The 18415-nt window shown below is 44.1% G+C and overlaps 1 protein-coding gene across 1 annotated transcript in view; it reads right to left on the bottom strand.

Annotated features, from left to right (window-relative positions):
* The window catches only part of LOC144510899 (uncharacterized), a 48144-nt gene extending 29745 nt beyond the window's left edge, over window positions 1-18399 (bottom strand). Inside the window, exons 1-2 of the mRNA XM_078240958.1 lie at window positions 18338-18399; window positions 12075-12165 (exon numbers count right to left, since the gene is read on the bottom strand). Of these exons, the coding sequence (XP_078097084.1) occupies window positions 12075-12165; window positions 18338-18384 (138 nt within the window). The 5' untranslated portion in view covers window positions 18385-18399. The remainder of the gene's footprint in view (window positions 1-12074; window positions 12166-18337) is intronic.
* Window positions 18400-18415: the final 16 nt, after the last annotated feature.

The following is an 18415-nucleotide window of genomic DNA, read 5'->3' as shown; positions in this document are numbered from 1 at the left end:
CATTCCACACTCCCACCACTCTCTGCGTGAAGAAGCCCCCCCTAATATTCCCTTTAAACTTTTCTCCTTTCACCCTTAACCCATGCCCTCTGGTTTTTTTCTCCCCTAGCCTCAGCGGAAAAAGCCTGCTCGCATTCACTCTATACCCATCAAAATCTTATACACCTCTATCAAATCTCCCCTCAATCTTCTACGCTCCAGGGAATAAAGTCCCAACCTATTCAATCTCTCTCTGTAACTCAGCTTCTCAAGTCCCGGCAACATCCTTGTGAACCTTCTCTGCACTCTTTCAATCTTATTTACATCCTTCCTGTAACTAGGTGACCAAAACTGTACACAATACTCCAAATTCGGTCTCACCAATGCCTTATATAACCTTACCATAACACTCCAACTTTTATACTCGATACTCCGATTTATAAAGGCCAATGTACCAGAGGCACTCTTTACGACCCTATCCACCTGTGACGTCACTTTTAGGGAATTCTGTACCTGTATTCCCAGATCCCTCTGTTCAACTGCACTCTTCAGAGTCCTACCATTTACCCTGTACGTTCTTCTTTGGTTTGTCCTTCCAAAGTGCAATATCTCACACTTGTCTGCGTTAAATTCCATTTGCCATTTTTCAGCCCATTTTTCTAGTTGGTCCAAATCCCTCTGCAAGCTTTGAAAACCTTCCTCACTGTCCACTACACCTCCAATCTTTGTATCATCAGCAAACTTGCTGATCCAATTTACCACATTATCATCCAGATCATTGATATAGATGACAAACAACAATGGACCCAACACCGATCCCTGCGGCACACCACCAGTCACAGGCCTCCACTCAGAGAAGCAATCCTCCACAACCACTCTCTGGCTTCTTCCATTACACCATCTACATGCACACCAAGAGCATCTCCACATCATTCTTCCATTGAGCCAGTGTCTAATCCAATTTACTACCTCCCCATGTATACCTAGCGACTGAACCTTCCTAACTAACCTCCCATGAGGGACCTTGTCAAAGGCCTTGCTGAAATCCAGGTAGACAACATCCACCGCCTTCCCTTCATCCACTTTCCTGGTAACCTCGTCCCCAGTAACCCACTGAAATTTTCCAGCATTTTCTGTTTTTGTTTATTTGCATTGTCAGTTTTTCAAAATTATTTTAAGAAAAGCCACTTTTAACAATTATTTTCCTGTTGTAACTTTTGTTCTATATATTTCAGGAAATGTATAAACAAATATAGACAGTTATTTCTGCTAAAGTAAGTTGAATTTGAAAGAAAATACTGACTTTTGAAGACAATAGTCTATATTGTCTTTTTGTTGACATTTTGTAAATCTACATGTCAACACCTGTGACACAATTTCTAATCGCCAACATTTGACTGAGAGAGAGAGAAAGAGACAAAGGATCTTTCCTCATTCTAATTTGGTTTATTAAATAAAAATGGAATGAATAGCAAACAAAATTTCTGGAAAGGAAATAGATAGAACATAGAGAACATAGAACATAGAACATTACAGCGCAGAACAGGCCCTTCGGCCCACGATGTTGCACCGACCAGTTAAAAAAAAAACTGTGACCCTCCAACCTAAACCAATTTCTTTTCGTCCATGAACCTATCTACGGATCTCTTAAACGCCCCCAAACTAGGCGCATTTACTACTGATGCTGGCAGGGCATTCCAATCCCTCACCACCCTCTGGGTAAAGAACCTACCCCTGACATCGGTTCTATAACTACCCCCCCTCAATTTAAAGCCATGCCCCCTCGTGCTGGATTTCTCCATCAGAGGAAAAAGGCTATCACTATCCACCCTATCTAAACCTCTAATCATCTTATATGTTTCAATAAGATCCCCTCTTAGCCGCCGCCTTTCCAGCGAAAACAATCCCAAATCCCTCAGCCTCTCCTCATAGGATCTCCCCTCCATACCAGGCAACATCCTGGTAAACCTCCTCTGCACCCTCTCCAAAGCCTCCACATCCTTCCTGTAATGTGGGGACCAGAACTGCACACAGTACTCCAAGTGCGGCCGCACCAGAGTTGTGTACAGTTGCAACATAACGCTACGACTCCTAAATTCAATCCCCCTACCAATAAACGCCAAGACACCATATGCCTTCTTAACAACCTTATCTACTTGATTGCCAACTTTCAGGGATCTATGCACACGTACACCTAGATCCCTCTGCTCCTCCACACTATTCAAAGTCCTCCCGTTAGCCCTATACTCAACACATCTGTTATTCCTACCAAAGTGAATTACCTCACACTTCTCCGCATTAAACTCCATCCGCCACCTCTCGGCCCAACTTTGCAACCTGTCTAAGTCTTCCTGCAAACTACGACACCCTTCCTCACTGTCTACCACACCACCGACTTTGGTGTCATCAGCAAATTTGCTAATCCACCCAACTATACCCTCATCCAGATCATTAATAAATATTACAAACAGCAGTGGCCCCAAAACAGATCCCTGAGGTACACCACTTGTAACCGCACTCCATGATGAATATTTACTATCAACCACCACCCTCTGTTTCCTATCCGCTAGCCAATTCCTGATCCAATTTCCTAGATCACCCCCAATCCCATACATCTGCATTTTTTGCAGAAGCCTACCATGGTGAACCTTATCAAACGCCTTACTAAAATCCATATATACCACGTCCACTGCCTTGCCCCCATCCACCTCCTTGGTCACTTTCTCAAAAAACTCAATAAGGTTAGTAAGGCACGACCTACCTGCCACAAAACCATGCTGACTATCACCTATCAATTCATTACTCTCCAAATAACTATAAATCCTATCCCTTATAATTTTTTCCAACATCTTGCCGACAACAGAAGTGAGACTCACCGGTCTATAATTCCCGGGGAAGTCTCTGTTCCCCTTCTTAAACAATGGGACAACATTAGATAGACTATCACCTATCAATTCATTACTCTCCAAATAACTATAAATCCTATCCCTTATAATTTTTTCCAACATCTTGCCGACAACAGAAGTGAGACTCACCAGTCTATAATTCCCGGGGAAGTCTCTGTTCCCCTTCTTAAACAATGGGACAACATTAGATAGAGAGGACAGAAAGATAAAAGGAGGAAGAAAACAAGATGAGGATGAGATTAGCCTCTGACTAATTCACCGGTCTTGGGAAGAGCATATGGTGGGGGCAAAGGGCAGATTAATCGTAGGGGAATAGGTAAGGAGTCATTGAGTGCTACTTTTCTTCTGCATACCATCAAAAATGATGCCTGCAGCTGTTAGTATCTCCTTTTCCCACTTTACACACCATTCCACTCACCCCCATTTACCAAAAAGAGACAAAAAAGAGGTAGAGGGAGAGGAATTAAAGAGATGTGAGGGTATGAGAAACAGAAACACAAAGATAAGTGAGAGGGATCTATTACTGATATATTAAAAGTCTTGTGCCGGAACTGACTTCACGACATCGCAATTATTTTCCTCACCACAATTTTATCGCACTTCTGCGATACTTATCAACAACTGGGGTAACTCCAGGCTAGTAGTGCCTTTGGTTGTCCATGGGCAGTTTATTTTACCTTGAAGTATAGGCCTCTCAATAGTAGGTGTGAATGTTGCACCTATTCCAGCTATCTCCCAGCTGACTCAGCCATAATATGGATTCCAATCTGAGATGCCCCTCATCCAAACTTCTGCTACTCACCAACCGTTTTGCTGCCTTTTGGCTGTCTTGGGCATTTATAGTTTGCTAATTCCTGCTTAATCTTCCTTCAACACTTAGAGCAGCATGGGTAGATGTAAAGAATAACAGATGGTGTAAAAATCTGGTATTAAGTTGTACCAACTGCCATTCTCCACAGGCTTACTGATAGAAGTGATGGAATGGGAGACCTGTGGAAGCGCTGGAGGGAGTGCAGAGGAGATTTACCAGGATGCTGCCTGGTTTGGAGTGTCGGTCTTATGAGGAAAGGTTGAGGGAGCTGGGGCTGTTCTCTCTGGAGCGGAGGAGATTGAGGGGAGACTTAATAGAGGTTTATAAAATGATGAAGGGGATAGATCGAGTGAACGTTCAAAGACTATTTCCTCGGGTGGATGGAGCTATTACAAGGGGGCATAACTATAGGGTTCATGGTGGGAGATATAGGAAGGATATCAGAGGTAGGTTCTTCACGCAGAGAGTGGTTGGGGTGTGGAATGGACTGCCTGCAGTGATAGTGGAGTCAGACACTTTAGGAACATTTAAGCGGTTATTGGATAGGCACATGGAGCACACCAGGATGGTAGGGAGTGGGATAGCTTGATCTTGGTTTCAGATGAAGGTCGGCACAACATCGTGGGCCGAAGGGCCTGTTCTGTGCTGTAATGTTCTATGTTCTATATATAAACATGAAAACCAAGAAAACATGTAGCAAAAACAAAAGGGTCCTATTGGGAAGTTTTAATTTTCTGGAAGGATATGTTTTAGAATGAACAAGAAAACAGGCCACGCTGAATTCAGTCATAAGTATTGAGCCAGAATTAATTAACAATCTGATGGTGAGTGAGTGTCTGATAAATATTGGCCACATCATGATTGAATTTGATGTTAAGGTTGAGGGAGGAGATTCACAAACAGGTTTTCAATTTAAATAAGGTAAACATTGATGGGATGAGAAATAAATTGACCACAGTAAAAATTGGGCTGAACAGTTAATTAATAAACCTATAGAGAAACACGAGGAAGTATTCAGACAAATATTTGTTACCATGCAAAATCTGCGCATACTGCAACAAGACAGAGGCTCCACTTGGGTAGTTAAGCAACCGTGATCAACAAGTGAGTTAGTGACAGTATCAAGATAAAAAGGAAAGGCTTATACAAATATGAAAGTGTGTTATTCTAGCAGACCGGGAGATATTAAAAGCAACAAAGGGATACAATGAAAGTAATGAAGTGGAAAAAGTAACCTGAAAATAACACAAAGGATTTTATAAATTAATTAGCAGGAACAGTGGGCTGAAGTGTGATAGGCTGAGAATAAAAAGAATGTATGGGCATCTCATCCCTCAGAACGACTTTATGTCCCAGTCACTGAGCCACGCTGTAATGGAACTGAGGCCAATCACACTGGGCAGCATGCTGTGGAAATTGACTCTGGATGATATAACGAATAGTTCTGACTGATTGTTTTCTTCTTTCAGATAAGCTATCCAGCGGAGCCAGCCAGCAGGCCGATGACCCTCCACTGACACCAGAAACAGAGACTTTACAAGATGCACCTGTGGCACAGCCTCTGTCAGCACTAAGCACCACCAAAGATACTGCCACTTCGGTGACCATTAGCACATTGTCAGAGTTGGTAGTGCACAGCAGTGAGGGCACATTAGGCTCGTGAGGGCAGGTGGTGCAGGCAGGAGGTGCCAAAGTGCCAGGAGCTGGAGGAGTGCTGGAGACCAGGACCATGCTGAGTCTGAGGAAGATGATGATTCTCTGGAGTCATCAATAAGGTGTCCAGCAGGATGTGTGGAGAGATCTGACAAAGATCGCTGAGACTCTGCGTGCCATGGTCTCTGTCATGGGGCAGTCCTTGTGAAGCATGAGTGTTGCGATGATCTTCAGCACCGAGCGTACAGTGAGAGAGTGACGACTGTTGTGCCACGAGACAGTGAAGGAAGGAATGGAATAAGGTGGAGGATAAATGCGTGGCTGAGGAATTGGAGCAGGGGTCAGGGACTCAGGTTCCTGGATCATTGGGACCTCTTTAGGGGCAGGTGCGACCTGTACAAAAAGGACAGGTTTCACTTAAATCCCAGGGGGACCAATATCCTGGCGGGAAGGTTTGCTAACGCTACTGGGGAGTGTTTAAACTAGAATGGTTGGGGGGTGGAAATCAAAATGAGGTGACTGGGAGAGAGGAGGTTAGCTTAAAAATAAAAAGGGGCTTGTAGACAGTGTGAGAGGGAGGATACGCAGGTGACGGAGAAGGGGAGTGCTCAGACCGAAGGGTTGAGATGTGTTTATTTTAACGCAAGGAGTGTAGGGAACAAAATGGATGAGCTTAGAGGGTGGATCACTACTTGGAAGTGTGATGTGGTGGCCATTACAGAGACTTGGTTATCTCAGGGACAGGACTGGATACTTCAAGTGCCGGGTTTCAGATGTTTCAGGAGGTTCAGGGAAGGAGGCAAAAGAGGTGGGGGAGTGGCACTGTTGATCAGGGATAGTGTCACGGCTGTAGAAAAGATGGACGCCACAGAGGGATTATCTACGGAATCTCTGTGGGTGGAGGTTCGCAACAGGAAGGGGTCAATAACTTTACTGGGTGTTTTCTATAGGCCGCCCAATAGTAGCAGGGATGTGGAGGAGCAGATTGGGAAGCAGATCCTGGAGAGTTGTGATGATAACAGAGTGGTCGTGATGGGAGATTTTAATTTCCCAAATATCGATTGGAATATCCCTAGGGTAAGGGGTTAGATGGGGAGGAGTTTGTTAGGTGTGTTCAGGAGGGCTTCTTGACACAGTATGTGGATAAGCCTACAAGAGGAGAGGCTGTACTTGATTTGGTATTATGGAATGAACCTGGGCAGGTGGGAGAACATTTTGGGGATAGTGATCATAACTCTGTCTCCTTTACATTAGCATTGGAGAGAGATAGGATCAGTCAAGCTAGGAAAGTGTTTATTTGGAGGAAGGACAATTATGAGGCTATTAGGCAGGAAATTAGAGGCATAAATTGGAAGGAGGTTTTCTCAGGGAAATATACAGAAGAAATGTGGCAAATTTTCAAGGAAAATTTGTCTGGAGCTCTGCACAGCAACGTTCCAATGAGACAGGGGAGTTATGGTAGGTTACAGGAACCATGGTGCACGAAAGCTGTAACAAATTTAGTCAAGAAGAAAAGAAAAGCCCACAAAAAGGTTCAGGGAGCTAGGTAATGTTAGAAATCTAGAAGAGTATACGACTAGTAGGAAGGAACTTAAGAGGGAAATTAGAAGAGCAAGAAGGAGTCATGAGAAGACCTTGGCAGACAGGATAAAGGAAAACCCCAAGGCATTCTACAAGTATGTTAAGAGCAAGAAGATAAGATGTGAAGGAGTAGGACCTATCAAATGTGACGGTGGGAAAGTCTGTATGGAACCGGTAGAAATAGCAGAGGTACTCAATGAATACTTTACTTCAGTATTCACAGTGGAAAAGGATCTTGGTAGTTGCAGTGCAGACTTGCGGTGGACTGAGAAGATTGAGCATTAGGAAAGAGGATGTGTTGGAGCTTTTGAAAAGCATCAAGTTAGATAAATCGCCGGGACCGGATGGGATGTACCCCAGGTTACTGTGGGAGGCAAGGGAAGAGATTGCTGAGCCTCTGGCGATGATCTTTGCGTCATCAATGGAGACGGGAGAGGTTCCGGAGGATTGGAGGATTGCAAATGTGGTTTCGTTATTCAAGAAAGGGAGAAGAGATAGCCCGGGAAATTATAGACCAGTGAGTCTAACCTCAGTGGTTGGTAAGTTGATGGAGAAGATCCCGAGAGGCAGGATTTATGAACATCTGGAGATGTTCCCTGGCGTAGTATGTAGGCATTGTGGGAGCTGCCAGGATACCTTGCACAGACTGCACAATCTGGGTCTTAAGGTCACAAACCTTATTCATTGAACATTCATTGAGTGAAACCCCTTCCTGTTGATTCAAGTGCCCAGCTGGCACCTTGATGGCACCCTGGATCCAGGGGAAAACCTAAAATTGCAGTGATGCCTCTGGCCCGCTCAGCCTGGCTGACTTGATCGGTCCGGAAATGAAGGAATGTTCTCACCCGTCTGAACAGAGTGTCAGTCATCAGTGTGACACAGCTTTGCACAGCTGACTGGGAAACTCTGCAAAGATCACCCAGAGCTCTGGTTTGATCCAGATGCATAGAAGTGTGGGCAGCATGGTGGCACAGTGGTTAGCACTGCTGCCTCACAGTGCCAGGGACCCGGGTTCGATTTCCAGCTTGGGTCACTGCCTGTGTGGAGTCTGCACGCTCTCCCCGTGTCTGCATGGGTTTCCTCCGGGTGGTCCGGTTTCCTCCCACAGTCCAAAGATGTGCAAGTTAGGTGGATTGGCCATAATTGATGGGAGCAGGATCAGGGTGGGAGATTGGGCCCAGGTAGGGTGCTCTATTGGAGATTCCCGAATGGGCCGATTGGCCTTTTCTGCACTGTAGGGGTTCTATGAAGTTAAGTGCCACAATTACCTTAAGCGCCACAGGCATTAGGTGTCCACCCATACAATTCAAGGCTATCTCCGGACCAATCATCTGGTAGGTAGATGTGATGATTTCCCTTGAAAGCTGGAGACTCCTGTGACATTGGATCTCTGTCATGTCCAGTTGTTGGATCACTGCCTGGACACAGCTGGGTAGTGGTGTATTCTACAGATAGTAGTGTGTTCTGCCGGGACACCCTGCTGACCCTGAGCGCTCTGTTCCTGCACCTCAGCGCAACGATGATGCCTGCGACCTCCTGGCCTCCTCTCTCTTTGCGCCTGTCTTCCTCCTGCTCCCTGATGCGTATGCAAATTGGGCTGGCATGTGTATGGAGAGGGACCCAAATCTCCGGTGTCAGAGGGCAGCAATGTCCTGAAAGCTCCAGACTCTGCTGAACCCTTCACAGAATGCAGAGGAAATGCTCATGGTGCTCGAAATCAGACTGTCACCTAACTCCCAGAAACTTCCAGCTCTTCAGCCTGCCTTTGCTCCACCTTCTTTTTATCCTACCCTTGGATGAGGAAACTTCAAAAACAGATTGACCGTCTGCCCATGTTGCTTGTCCGACAACCAGAAAATCACGCAGGCAACTTGATAATCCCTTCAAGTGGCTCCATAATTGCCAGTGGGTTTGCTGCTGATCCACACCTGACCAGAATATCACACGAGTATATGATGCTGTCGGGCTGTGCAATATCAGCTACGTGGAATAGCGCTGGTAGTTTTGAATGAGTGGATTCACTTACTTTGAATAGCGAAGGGGTGAGTAATTGGATGAAAATTCAGTATAGTTGAATATTAAAATCACAGTTATAGATCACAGAATCACAGAATGCTAAAACTCTGCACCCCCTCCAGTGTAATCACATCCTTCCTATAATGTGGCGACCAGAACTGCACTTAGTGCTCCAGCTGTGGCCTCACCAAAGTTCTATACAACTCCATCATGACCTCTCTGCGTTTGCAATCTACACCCGGATTGATAAAGGCGAGTGTGTCATATGCCTTTTTCACCACCCTATTAACCTGCCTTTCTGCCTTCAGAGATCTATGGACAAACACGCCAAGGTCCCTTTGTTCTTCGGAACTTCCCAGTGTCAGACCTTTCATAGTATACTTCCTCGTCAAATTACTCCTTCCAAAGTGCATCACCTCACACCTTTCAGGGTTAAATTCCATCTGCCACTTATCCGCCCATTTGACCATCTCGTCTATATTTTCCTGTAACCCAAGACAGGCTTAACCACCCGGCCAGTCTTTGTGTCATTGGCAAACTTACTGATCCTACCCCCCACATAGTCATCTATGTCATTTATACAAATGATGAACAATAGGGGGCCCAGCACGGATCCCTGTGGTACGCCAGTGGTCACTGGCCTCCAGTCACTAAAGCAGCCGTCTGTCATCACCCTCTGTCTCCTACCGCTAAACCAATTATGTATCCACCTTGTCAGATCACCCTGTATCCCATGTGCATTAATAAGTCTTCTTAATAAGTCTCCCATGTGGGACTTGTTGAAATCCGTGTAAACTACATCAACCGCACTTCCCTCATCCTCACACTTGGTTACATTTTTAAAAATTCATTCATGGGACATGGGCGTCACCGGCTGGCCAGCATTTATTGTAGGAAGTTTAACAACACCAGGTTAAAGTCCAACAGGTTTATTTGGTAGCAAAAGCCACACAAGCTTTCGGAGCTCCAAGCCCCTTCTTCAGGTGAGTGGGAATTCTGTTCACAAACAGGGCATATAAAGACACAGACTCAATTTACATGAATAATGGTTGGAATGCAAATACTTAGAGCTAATCAAGTCTTTAAGATACAAACAACGTGAGTGGAGAGAGCATCAAGACAGGCTAAAAAGATGTGTATTGTCTCCAGACAAGACAGCCAGTGAAACTCTGCAGGTCCAGGCAGGCTGTGGGGGTTAGAAATAGTGTGACATGAACCCAATATCCCGGTTGAGGCCTCAACCGGGATATTGGGTTCATGTCACACTATTTCTAACCCCCACAGCCTGCCTGGACCTGCAGAGTTTCACTGGCTGTCTTGTCTGGAGACAATACACATCTTTTTCGCCTGTCTTGATGCTCTCTCCACTCACGTTGTTTGTATCTTAAAGACTTGATTAGTTGTAAGTATTCGCATTCCAACCATTATTCATGTAAATTGAGTCTGTGTCTTTATATGCCCTGTTTGAACAGAATTCCCACTCACCTGAAGAAGGGGCTTGGAGCTCCGAAAGCTTGTGTGGCTTTTGCTACCAAATAAACCTGTTGGACTTTAACCTGGTGTTGTTAAACTTCTTACTGTGTTTACCCCAGTCCAACGCTGGCATCTCCACATCAGCATTTATTGTCCAGCCCTAGTTGCCCTTGTTCAGAGGGCAGTTGAGAGTCAACCACATTGTTGTGGCTCTGGAGTCACATGTAAGCCAGACCAGGTAAGGGCAGCAGATTTCCTTCCCTAAAGGACATTAGTGAACCAGATGGGTTTTTCTGACAATCAACAATGGTTTCATGGTCATCAGTAGATTCTTAATTCCAGATTTTTTTTATTGAATTCAAATTCCACCATCTGCCGTGGTGGGATTCGAACCCTGGTCCCCAGAACATGAACTGAATTTCTGGATTAATAATCTAACGATAATACCACTAGGCCATCACCTCCCCCAGCTCTAAAAATGTCACATGCTCAAAAAATTCAATCAAATTTGTTAGGCATGACCTCCCTCTGACAAAATCATGCTGACTATCACTGATCAAACTTTGCCTCTCCAAATGGAAATAGATTCTCTCCTTCAGAATCTTCTCCAGTAGTTTCCCAATCACAGACTCAGACTCACTGGTCTGTAGTTCTCTGGCTTGTCTCTACAACCTTTCTTAAATAGTGGGACCACATTAGCTGTTCTCCAATCCTCTGGCACCTCCCCGGTGGCCAGGGAGGGATAAAATATTTAGGTCAGAGCCCATGCAATTTCCTCCCTTGCCTCCCACAACAACCTGGGACACAATTCATCTGGACCTGGAGATTTGCCCACTTTTAAGCCCGTCAATACCTTGTCACTCCCTATGATAATTTCTCTAGAGCCTCACAGTCTCTCTCCTCGAGTTCCATAACTACCTCCTCATTCTCATTGGTGAAGACAGATGTGAAATATTCAATTAACACCCTACCAATGTCCTCTGGCTCCACCCACAGATTTCCCCCTTGGTCCCTACTCTTTCCCAGGTTATCCTCTTCCCGTTGATATACTTACAGAATATCTTAGGATTTTCCCTACTTTTACCAGTCACAGCGTTCTCATATCCCCTCTTTGCTCTCCTAATTGATTTCTTAAGCTCCATCCTGCAATTCCTGTACTCCACTAATGCCTCCATAGACTTACTGCCCTTATACTTGTTAAAAGCCTCTCTTTTCCTTTTCATTGTATCCTGAATGGACCAAAGATTTCTCCTGAAAATTCTACTTCATAATGATAGTATATTTTGCAAACAGAAGTCAATTTGATTTGATTTAATGCTGTAAAGACTGATATGTGAAAAATAAATCAGCTCATCTGCTGTACATGTTCGTACTATACAACTGATTAGATATTAATACATTTAGTTCATTTTTGCCAACAAAATTTAAAGTAATCCCTCTTAGTCCACCTGGGAAGTCATTTTGAATAAGTATCTTAAAATCATGTGGGCATTATCACTGCAATTACAGTATACTGATTCTCTGATGTAACCTCAGAGGTGATAACCTGTTTTATGATAGGAAAAACTATTGGATGGTTGATTTACAGTTAAGCCAAAAAACCTTAATGGCTGATTTATGAAGAATCAAAAATACTTTCACTGAATTCTACTTACTGGTTTAAGATCGGGGTACAATGATTGAGATCTATCAATTCCAGAGAGATCAAATCCATCTTCCTTTCTTTGAACATCAATATAATATTTTCTAAATGTAACAATGAGAGAAACCAGAGCAATTTTGCTATTAATGTTCGCTATACACCTAAAATAATACACACAATAAGACTTTAAAGTAAAGCTCCACCTTGCACTGTATATATAATCTTTGTAAATTTACTACAATGAAATAAAATTTTAAATGGCCACACTATTTCGATGCTGAAGTTGATCTAACATTTTGAACTAGATTGCTTTTAAGTAATAAGGAAAAATAGTTTGTGTTTCCTGAGTCACATTTTTATGTACAGGAACACATAAAATATAAGAGCAAAGTACTCTGGATGCTGGAAACCTGAAATAAACCTGAAATACTCTGGCAGCATCTACAGGAAGGGAACAGAGTTAATGGGCGGCAATTTCCAGCCACGCTCACCCCAAAATCGGAAAATCCCACCAGAGGTCAGCGGACCTTTGCATGGCCCTGTTCCGCCCGCTACGATTCCCATGGTGGGCGGGATGGGAAAATTCTGCCCAATGTTTCAGGTTGACGACTTTTAATGAGAACTGGGAAAAGTTTTTACAGGTTGTAAGCAAGTAGGGGAAAGGGGGAGGGGGGAGAAAGAAACAGGAGGTTTATGATTAAGTGGAAGATAGGAGAGATTAAATGACAAAAGGGATGATGGTGCATGACAAAAAGAACAACAAAAGGTGGAATTAGACGGGCCATAAGTGATAATGGCCCGTCTAATGTCATCTGATTAAATGGGAGCATATTAATGATGAGAAATTGTTGAACTGAAGGTAGTAAAATGTCTAATCAAAATAGAGTCAGAGAGTCATAGAGGTTTACAGCATGGAAACAGGCCCTTCGGCCCAACTTGTCCATGCCGCTCTTTCTTTTTTAAAACCCTTAAGCTCATCCCAATTGCCCGCATTTGGCACATATCCCTCTATACCCATCGTACCCATGTAACTATCTAAATGCTTGTTAAAAGACAAAATTGTACCTGCCTCTACTACTACCTCTGGCAGCTTGTTCCAGACACTCACCACCCTCTGTGGGAAAAAATTGCCCCTCTGGACACTTTTGTATCTCTCCCCTCTCACCTTAAACCTATGCCCTCTAGTTTTAGACTTCCCTACCGTTGGGAAAAGATATTGACTGTCTAGCTGATCTGTGCCCCTCATTATTTTATAGACCTTTATAAGATCACCCCTCAACCTCCTATGCTCCAAAGAAAAAAATCCCAGTCTATCCAGCCTCTCCTTATAACTCAATCCATCAAGTCCCGGTAGCATCCTAGTAAATCTTTTCTGCACTCTTTCTAGTTTAATAATATCACTTCCATAATAGGGTGACCAGAATTGCACACAGTATTCCAAGTGTGGCCTTACCAATGTCTTGTACAACTTCAACAAGACATCCCAACTCCTGTATTCAATGTTCTGACCGATGAAACCAAGCATGCCGAATGCCTACTTCACCACTCTGTCTACCTGTGACTCCACTTTCAAGGAGCTATGAACATTTTCCCCCAGATCGCTTTGTTCTGTAACTCTCCCCAACACCCTACCATTAACTGAGTAAGTCCTGCCCTGGTTCAATCTTCCAAAATGCATCACCTCACATTTGTCTAAATTAAACTCCATCTGCCATTCGTCAGCCCACTGGCCCAATTGATCAAGATCCCGCTGCCATTGGAGATAACTTTCTTCACTGTCCACTATGCCACCAATCTTAGTGTCATCTGCAAACTTATTAACCATGCTTCCTATATTCTCATCCAAATCATTAATATAAATGACAATGATAGATGTAATGATGTTCCTTGAACTTTGTAAGAGCAGTGAAGAAGATTAAAGGCAGTGAGGTCAGAGAGGGAGTGGACTGAATGTTATTTTAAAAATAACTTCATAGAACATAGAACATAGAACAGTACAGCACAGAACAGGCCCTTCGGCCCACGATGTTGTGCCGACCTTCATCTGAAACCAAGATCAAGCTATCCCACTCCCTACCATCCTGGTGTGCTCCATGTGCCTATCCAATAACCGCTTAAATGTTCCTAAAGTGTCTGACTCCACTATCACTGCAGGCAGTCCATTCCACACCCCAACCACTCTCTGCGTGAAGAACCTACCTCTGATATCCTTCCTATATCTCCCACCATGAACCCTATAGTTATGCTTAAGTCACTTCTCTTAACTATTCTAGTTTATGGCAGCTTCTCGCCTCAGAACCACAGAACCATAGAATCCCTATGGTGCAGGAGGAGGCCATTCGGCCAATTGAGTGGCAGCACGGTGGCACAGTGGTGAGCACTGCTGCCTCACAATGCCAGGGACCCGGTTCAATACCGGCCTTGGGTGACTGTGTGGAATTTGCACGTTCGCCCTGTGTCAGTGTGGGTTTCCTCCGGGTGCTCCGGTTTCTTCCCATAGTCCAAAGATATGTGGGTTAGGTTGATTGGCCATGCTAAATTGCCCCTTAGTGACGGGGGACTAACAGGGTAAATATGTGGGGTTACAGAGATAGAGCCTTCACGGGATTGTTGTTGGTGCAGGCTCGATGGATCGAATTGCCTCCTTCTGCACAGCAGAGATTCTATGATTCTATGAGTCTGCACTAACTCTTTGACAGAGCATCCTACTCAATATTAAATGAACAATATTACACCATATATTCAAATATCTGCTATTTCTTCACCCAGCTATATCTTTACAGAAAAATACAGATGAAGTAATTACCACATCTATCATATTCTAATATTCAGGGTAAATATATGGTATGTATGAACCAACTGGTGAACTGTATTCAGACACACCACACCTCAATGTGACCAAAGCAGATTCTATGGAATTCTCACCAACCCACTCAGATGCTTGTCACACCATGAGCTAATCAGTCTCACTAAAACTCTGTCTTTCTTATGAGGGTTTCCAATCTCCACATTTGAATATCTCTCACACTTGGGCATGCTCTCCCAACATTGCTCCCAATCAGATAGCTTATTTGGGTGACGCACTGGTTAGCAGTGCTGCCTCAGCGCCAGGGACCCGGGTTCAATTCTGGCCTTGGGTGACTGTCTGTGTGGAGTTTTCACGTTCTCCCTATGTCTGTGTGGGTTTGCTCCGGGTGCTCCGGTTTCCTCCCTTAGTCCCACAGGTGAGCAGGTAAATTGCCCCTTAGTTTCCCAAGATGTGGAGGTTAGATATGGTAAATGTGTGGAGTTATGAGGATAGAGCAGGGTGATGGGCCTGGGTAAGATATTCTGTCAGAGAATTGGAACAGACTCGATGGGCCGAATGGCCTCCTTCTGCACTGCAGGGATTCTATGAGAAGTAAAGTATATTGCAATCCAGAATTTTTTACAGCTACCTATCAATCCCAATCTTTAAAGACATCTCCAGCAATAAAGCCCAGTCCCTAGTGGAAGACCTGATCTAGATGTTTACTACAGTTACATTCGCTCAGGAACTCTGTTCACCCAGACTGAGAGTTGCAAATTCAGCAGAAAAAAATTCTGATCTTTTATTTCGGTTATTTAAGTGTTTTTTTTCTATTTGTCTTCACTGAGGTCTCTCATATTTTCTATTGCATGAAATTAATTTTTATGGTGCAAAACATTAGTAATTTAAGGGTTTAAAGGGAATATTAGGGGGGGCTTCTTCACGCAGAGAGTGGTGGGAGTGTGGAATGAGCTGCCGGATAAAGTGGTAAATGCTTTTAATATTTAAAGAAAAACTTGGACGGGTTCATGGATGAGAGGGGTGTGGAGGGATATGGTCCAAGTGCAGGTCAGTGGGACTAGGCATAAAATGGTTCGGCACAGACAAGAAGGGCCAAAAGGCCTGTTTCTGAGCTGTAATTTTCTATGGTTCTATGGTTCTAATTGTATAGCTTTCCTGACTGCAGCTTCTTAGCCGCGTTTGCCTAAGTTAGAACTTTGATCTTAAGGAAGATAAATAAATGGTGTTGGGAGAAAGGGAAAAATCCGAGTAGGTCAGAGATTTTAAACCATTCGGCATTTAGGACACTGACAGAATTACCAGCATTGAGTTAAATGACTCTAAATCAGACTTAGGAGCCAACAAGAGAATAGTTTTCACACGTGTGAATGCAGTAAGAGATTTAAAACAAGTGTTTATGATTTAAACACAGATTTAATATTTTAAATGTATTAACTGTATTTTTATAAAGTGATTGTGCACTTTAGCCAAGAGCAAGTTGCCTCAAGGCTTGATGGTACAGGGACTTAAAGACAGAACCACATTCTTAGGAAACAATGAAACCTCAGAATGTGCAGGTTCTTTCCAATGGGAATTTCTAGCAGTAAGGCTCTCAGGGCTGCTTATGAATAGAGTTATTCACTATCCAGATAAGACAATGCCTTCTCAGACATGAGAATGTGCATTAGTCTGACCTGGCCGGTGATGTGGAGGAAAATTGGTGGGAAGATTAACTTTGACCTCAGTGTCTGGGGTTGCTAAGCAATGGGGAAGTTGAGTCAGCAATAGGGGGAGGAAGCATCCGGATTCCATGGACCAACGAGATACGATCATGTCAGAAGGTAAAATGCAATTGGCTAAAGAATTTGGCCTAATTTGATATTGATAAAATTAGATTTAGCTTCAAACTCCAACACTGCAACAAATTGCACAAGGTTGTACCGAACACATGATTGGCAGAGCTGAAATTTTAGTTTCCATACTCCAATGAGGAATTTACAGTGCAAATCCATAGAATCCCTACAGGAGGCCATTCGGTCCATCGAGTCTATTTTGATTTGATTTATTATTGTCACATGTATTAACATACAGTGAAAAGTATTCTTTCTTGCATACTATACAGACAAAACATACCGTTCATAGAGAAGGAAGCGAGAGAGTGCAGAATGTAGTGTTACAGCCAGAATGAAGTTTTAGAAGCATGGAACGAGAGTAAAAGATAGAATTAGAAGGTATGCTGGGCACAGCTTGCAAGAAGTCGCCACGCTCTGGTGCCATCTTACAAATGTCCGAAACATCATCTTACACAGGTCCAGAGCTCTGTATGGGTCTAGAGGGATATGGGCCAAATGCGGGCAATTGGGATTAGCTTAGGGGTTTTTAAAAAAAGGGCGGCATAGACAAGTTGGGCCGAAGGGCCTGTTTCCGTGCTGTAAACCTCTATGACAACCCCCTGACCTGCACATCTTTGGTACTAAGGGGCAATTTAGCATGGCCAATCAACCTAACCTGCGCATCCTTAGACTGTGGGAGGAAATCAGGGCACCCGGAGGATACCCAAGCAGACACGGGGAGAACGTCCAGACTCCGCACAGACAGTGACCCAAGCTAGGAACTGAACCCGGGTCCCTGACGCTGTGAGGCAGCAGTGCTAACCACTAGTTTACATTAATTTCCCCTTATTTGTGCTCAGGCAGCAGTTAGTGAAATTGTCAGGAGATTGAAGTGCAAATTCATAACAGCGAGACAAAGAGACAGAATTGCATTGGGGTTAGAGTTAGGCCCAACCTCCCTGTTAAAATTGGAGACAAAATTCCACCCCCTGAAGTATCTCTGGAAGTTTGGGTGTGAATACAGGCAGCATTTTAAGAACATAGAAATCATAGAAACCCCACAGTGCAGGAAGAGGCCATTCGGCCCATCGAGTCTGCACCGACCACAATCCCACCCAGGCCCTACCCCCATATCCCTACATATTTTTACCCGTTAATCCCTCTAATCTACAAACCCCAGGACACTAAGGGGCAATTTTACAATGGCCAATCAACCTAACCCGCACATCTTTGGAACATAAGAACTAAGAGCAGGAGTAGGCCACCTCGCCCCTCGATCCTGCTCCGCCATTCAATAAGATCATGGCTGATCTTTTCATGGACTCAGCTCCGCTTACCCGCCCACTCACCATAACCCTTAATTCCTTTACTGTTCAAAAATGTATCTATTGATGGTATCTTTGTGACAGAAAGTCTATGCAAACTTCCCGCAGCTGTGCAGGAAGGATGATGAGGAGGGGCAGGCTGGTCACACTGTGGGATCTTGCTGTGCAGAGAATGGTCTCCTGCTGAGGAGATTCCTGGTGGACCATCAATCTCCCAATACAATCTTTCCAGTCAGAATTCCGCCAATAAACAGACCGAGCTTTCAGAGATTTAATCCTTTCCGTACAGACACTCCGACAGGAATTGAACAATCTGACTGGAATCACTCACAGCTTCCCCGCCACCGACTCAATCACCTCCCTGGATGAGAGGAACATCACTGAGACTGGCAGCGCCCGCTCTCCATGG

This window comes from Mustelus asterias, chromosome 23 (genome assembly GCF_964213995.1).
Source record: "Mustelus asterias chromosome 23, sMusAst1.hap1.1, whole genome shotgun sequence".
In the NCBI taxonomy this organism is placed as follows: Eukaryota; Metazoa; Chordata; class Chondrichthyes; order Carcharhiniformes; family Triakidae; genus Mustelus; species Mustelus asterias.
The sequence above is the reverse complement of the archived record's forward strand: the minus strand, read 5'-3'. Positions and strand labels throughout refer to the sequence as shown.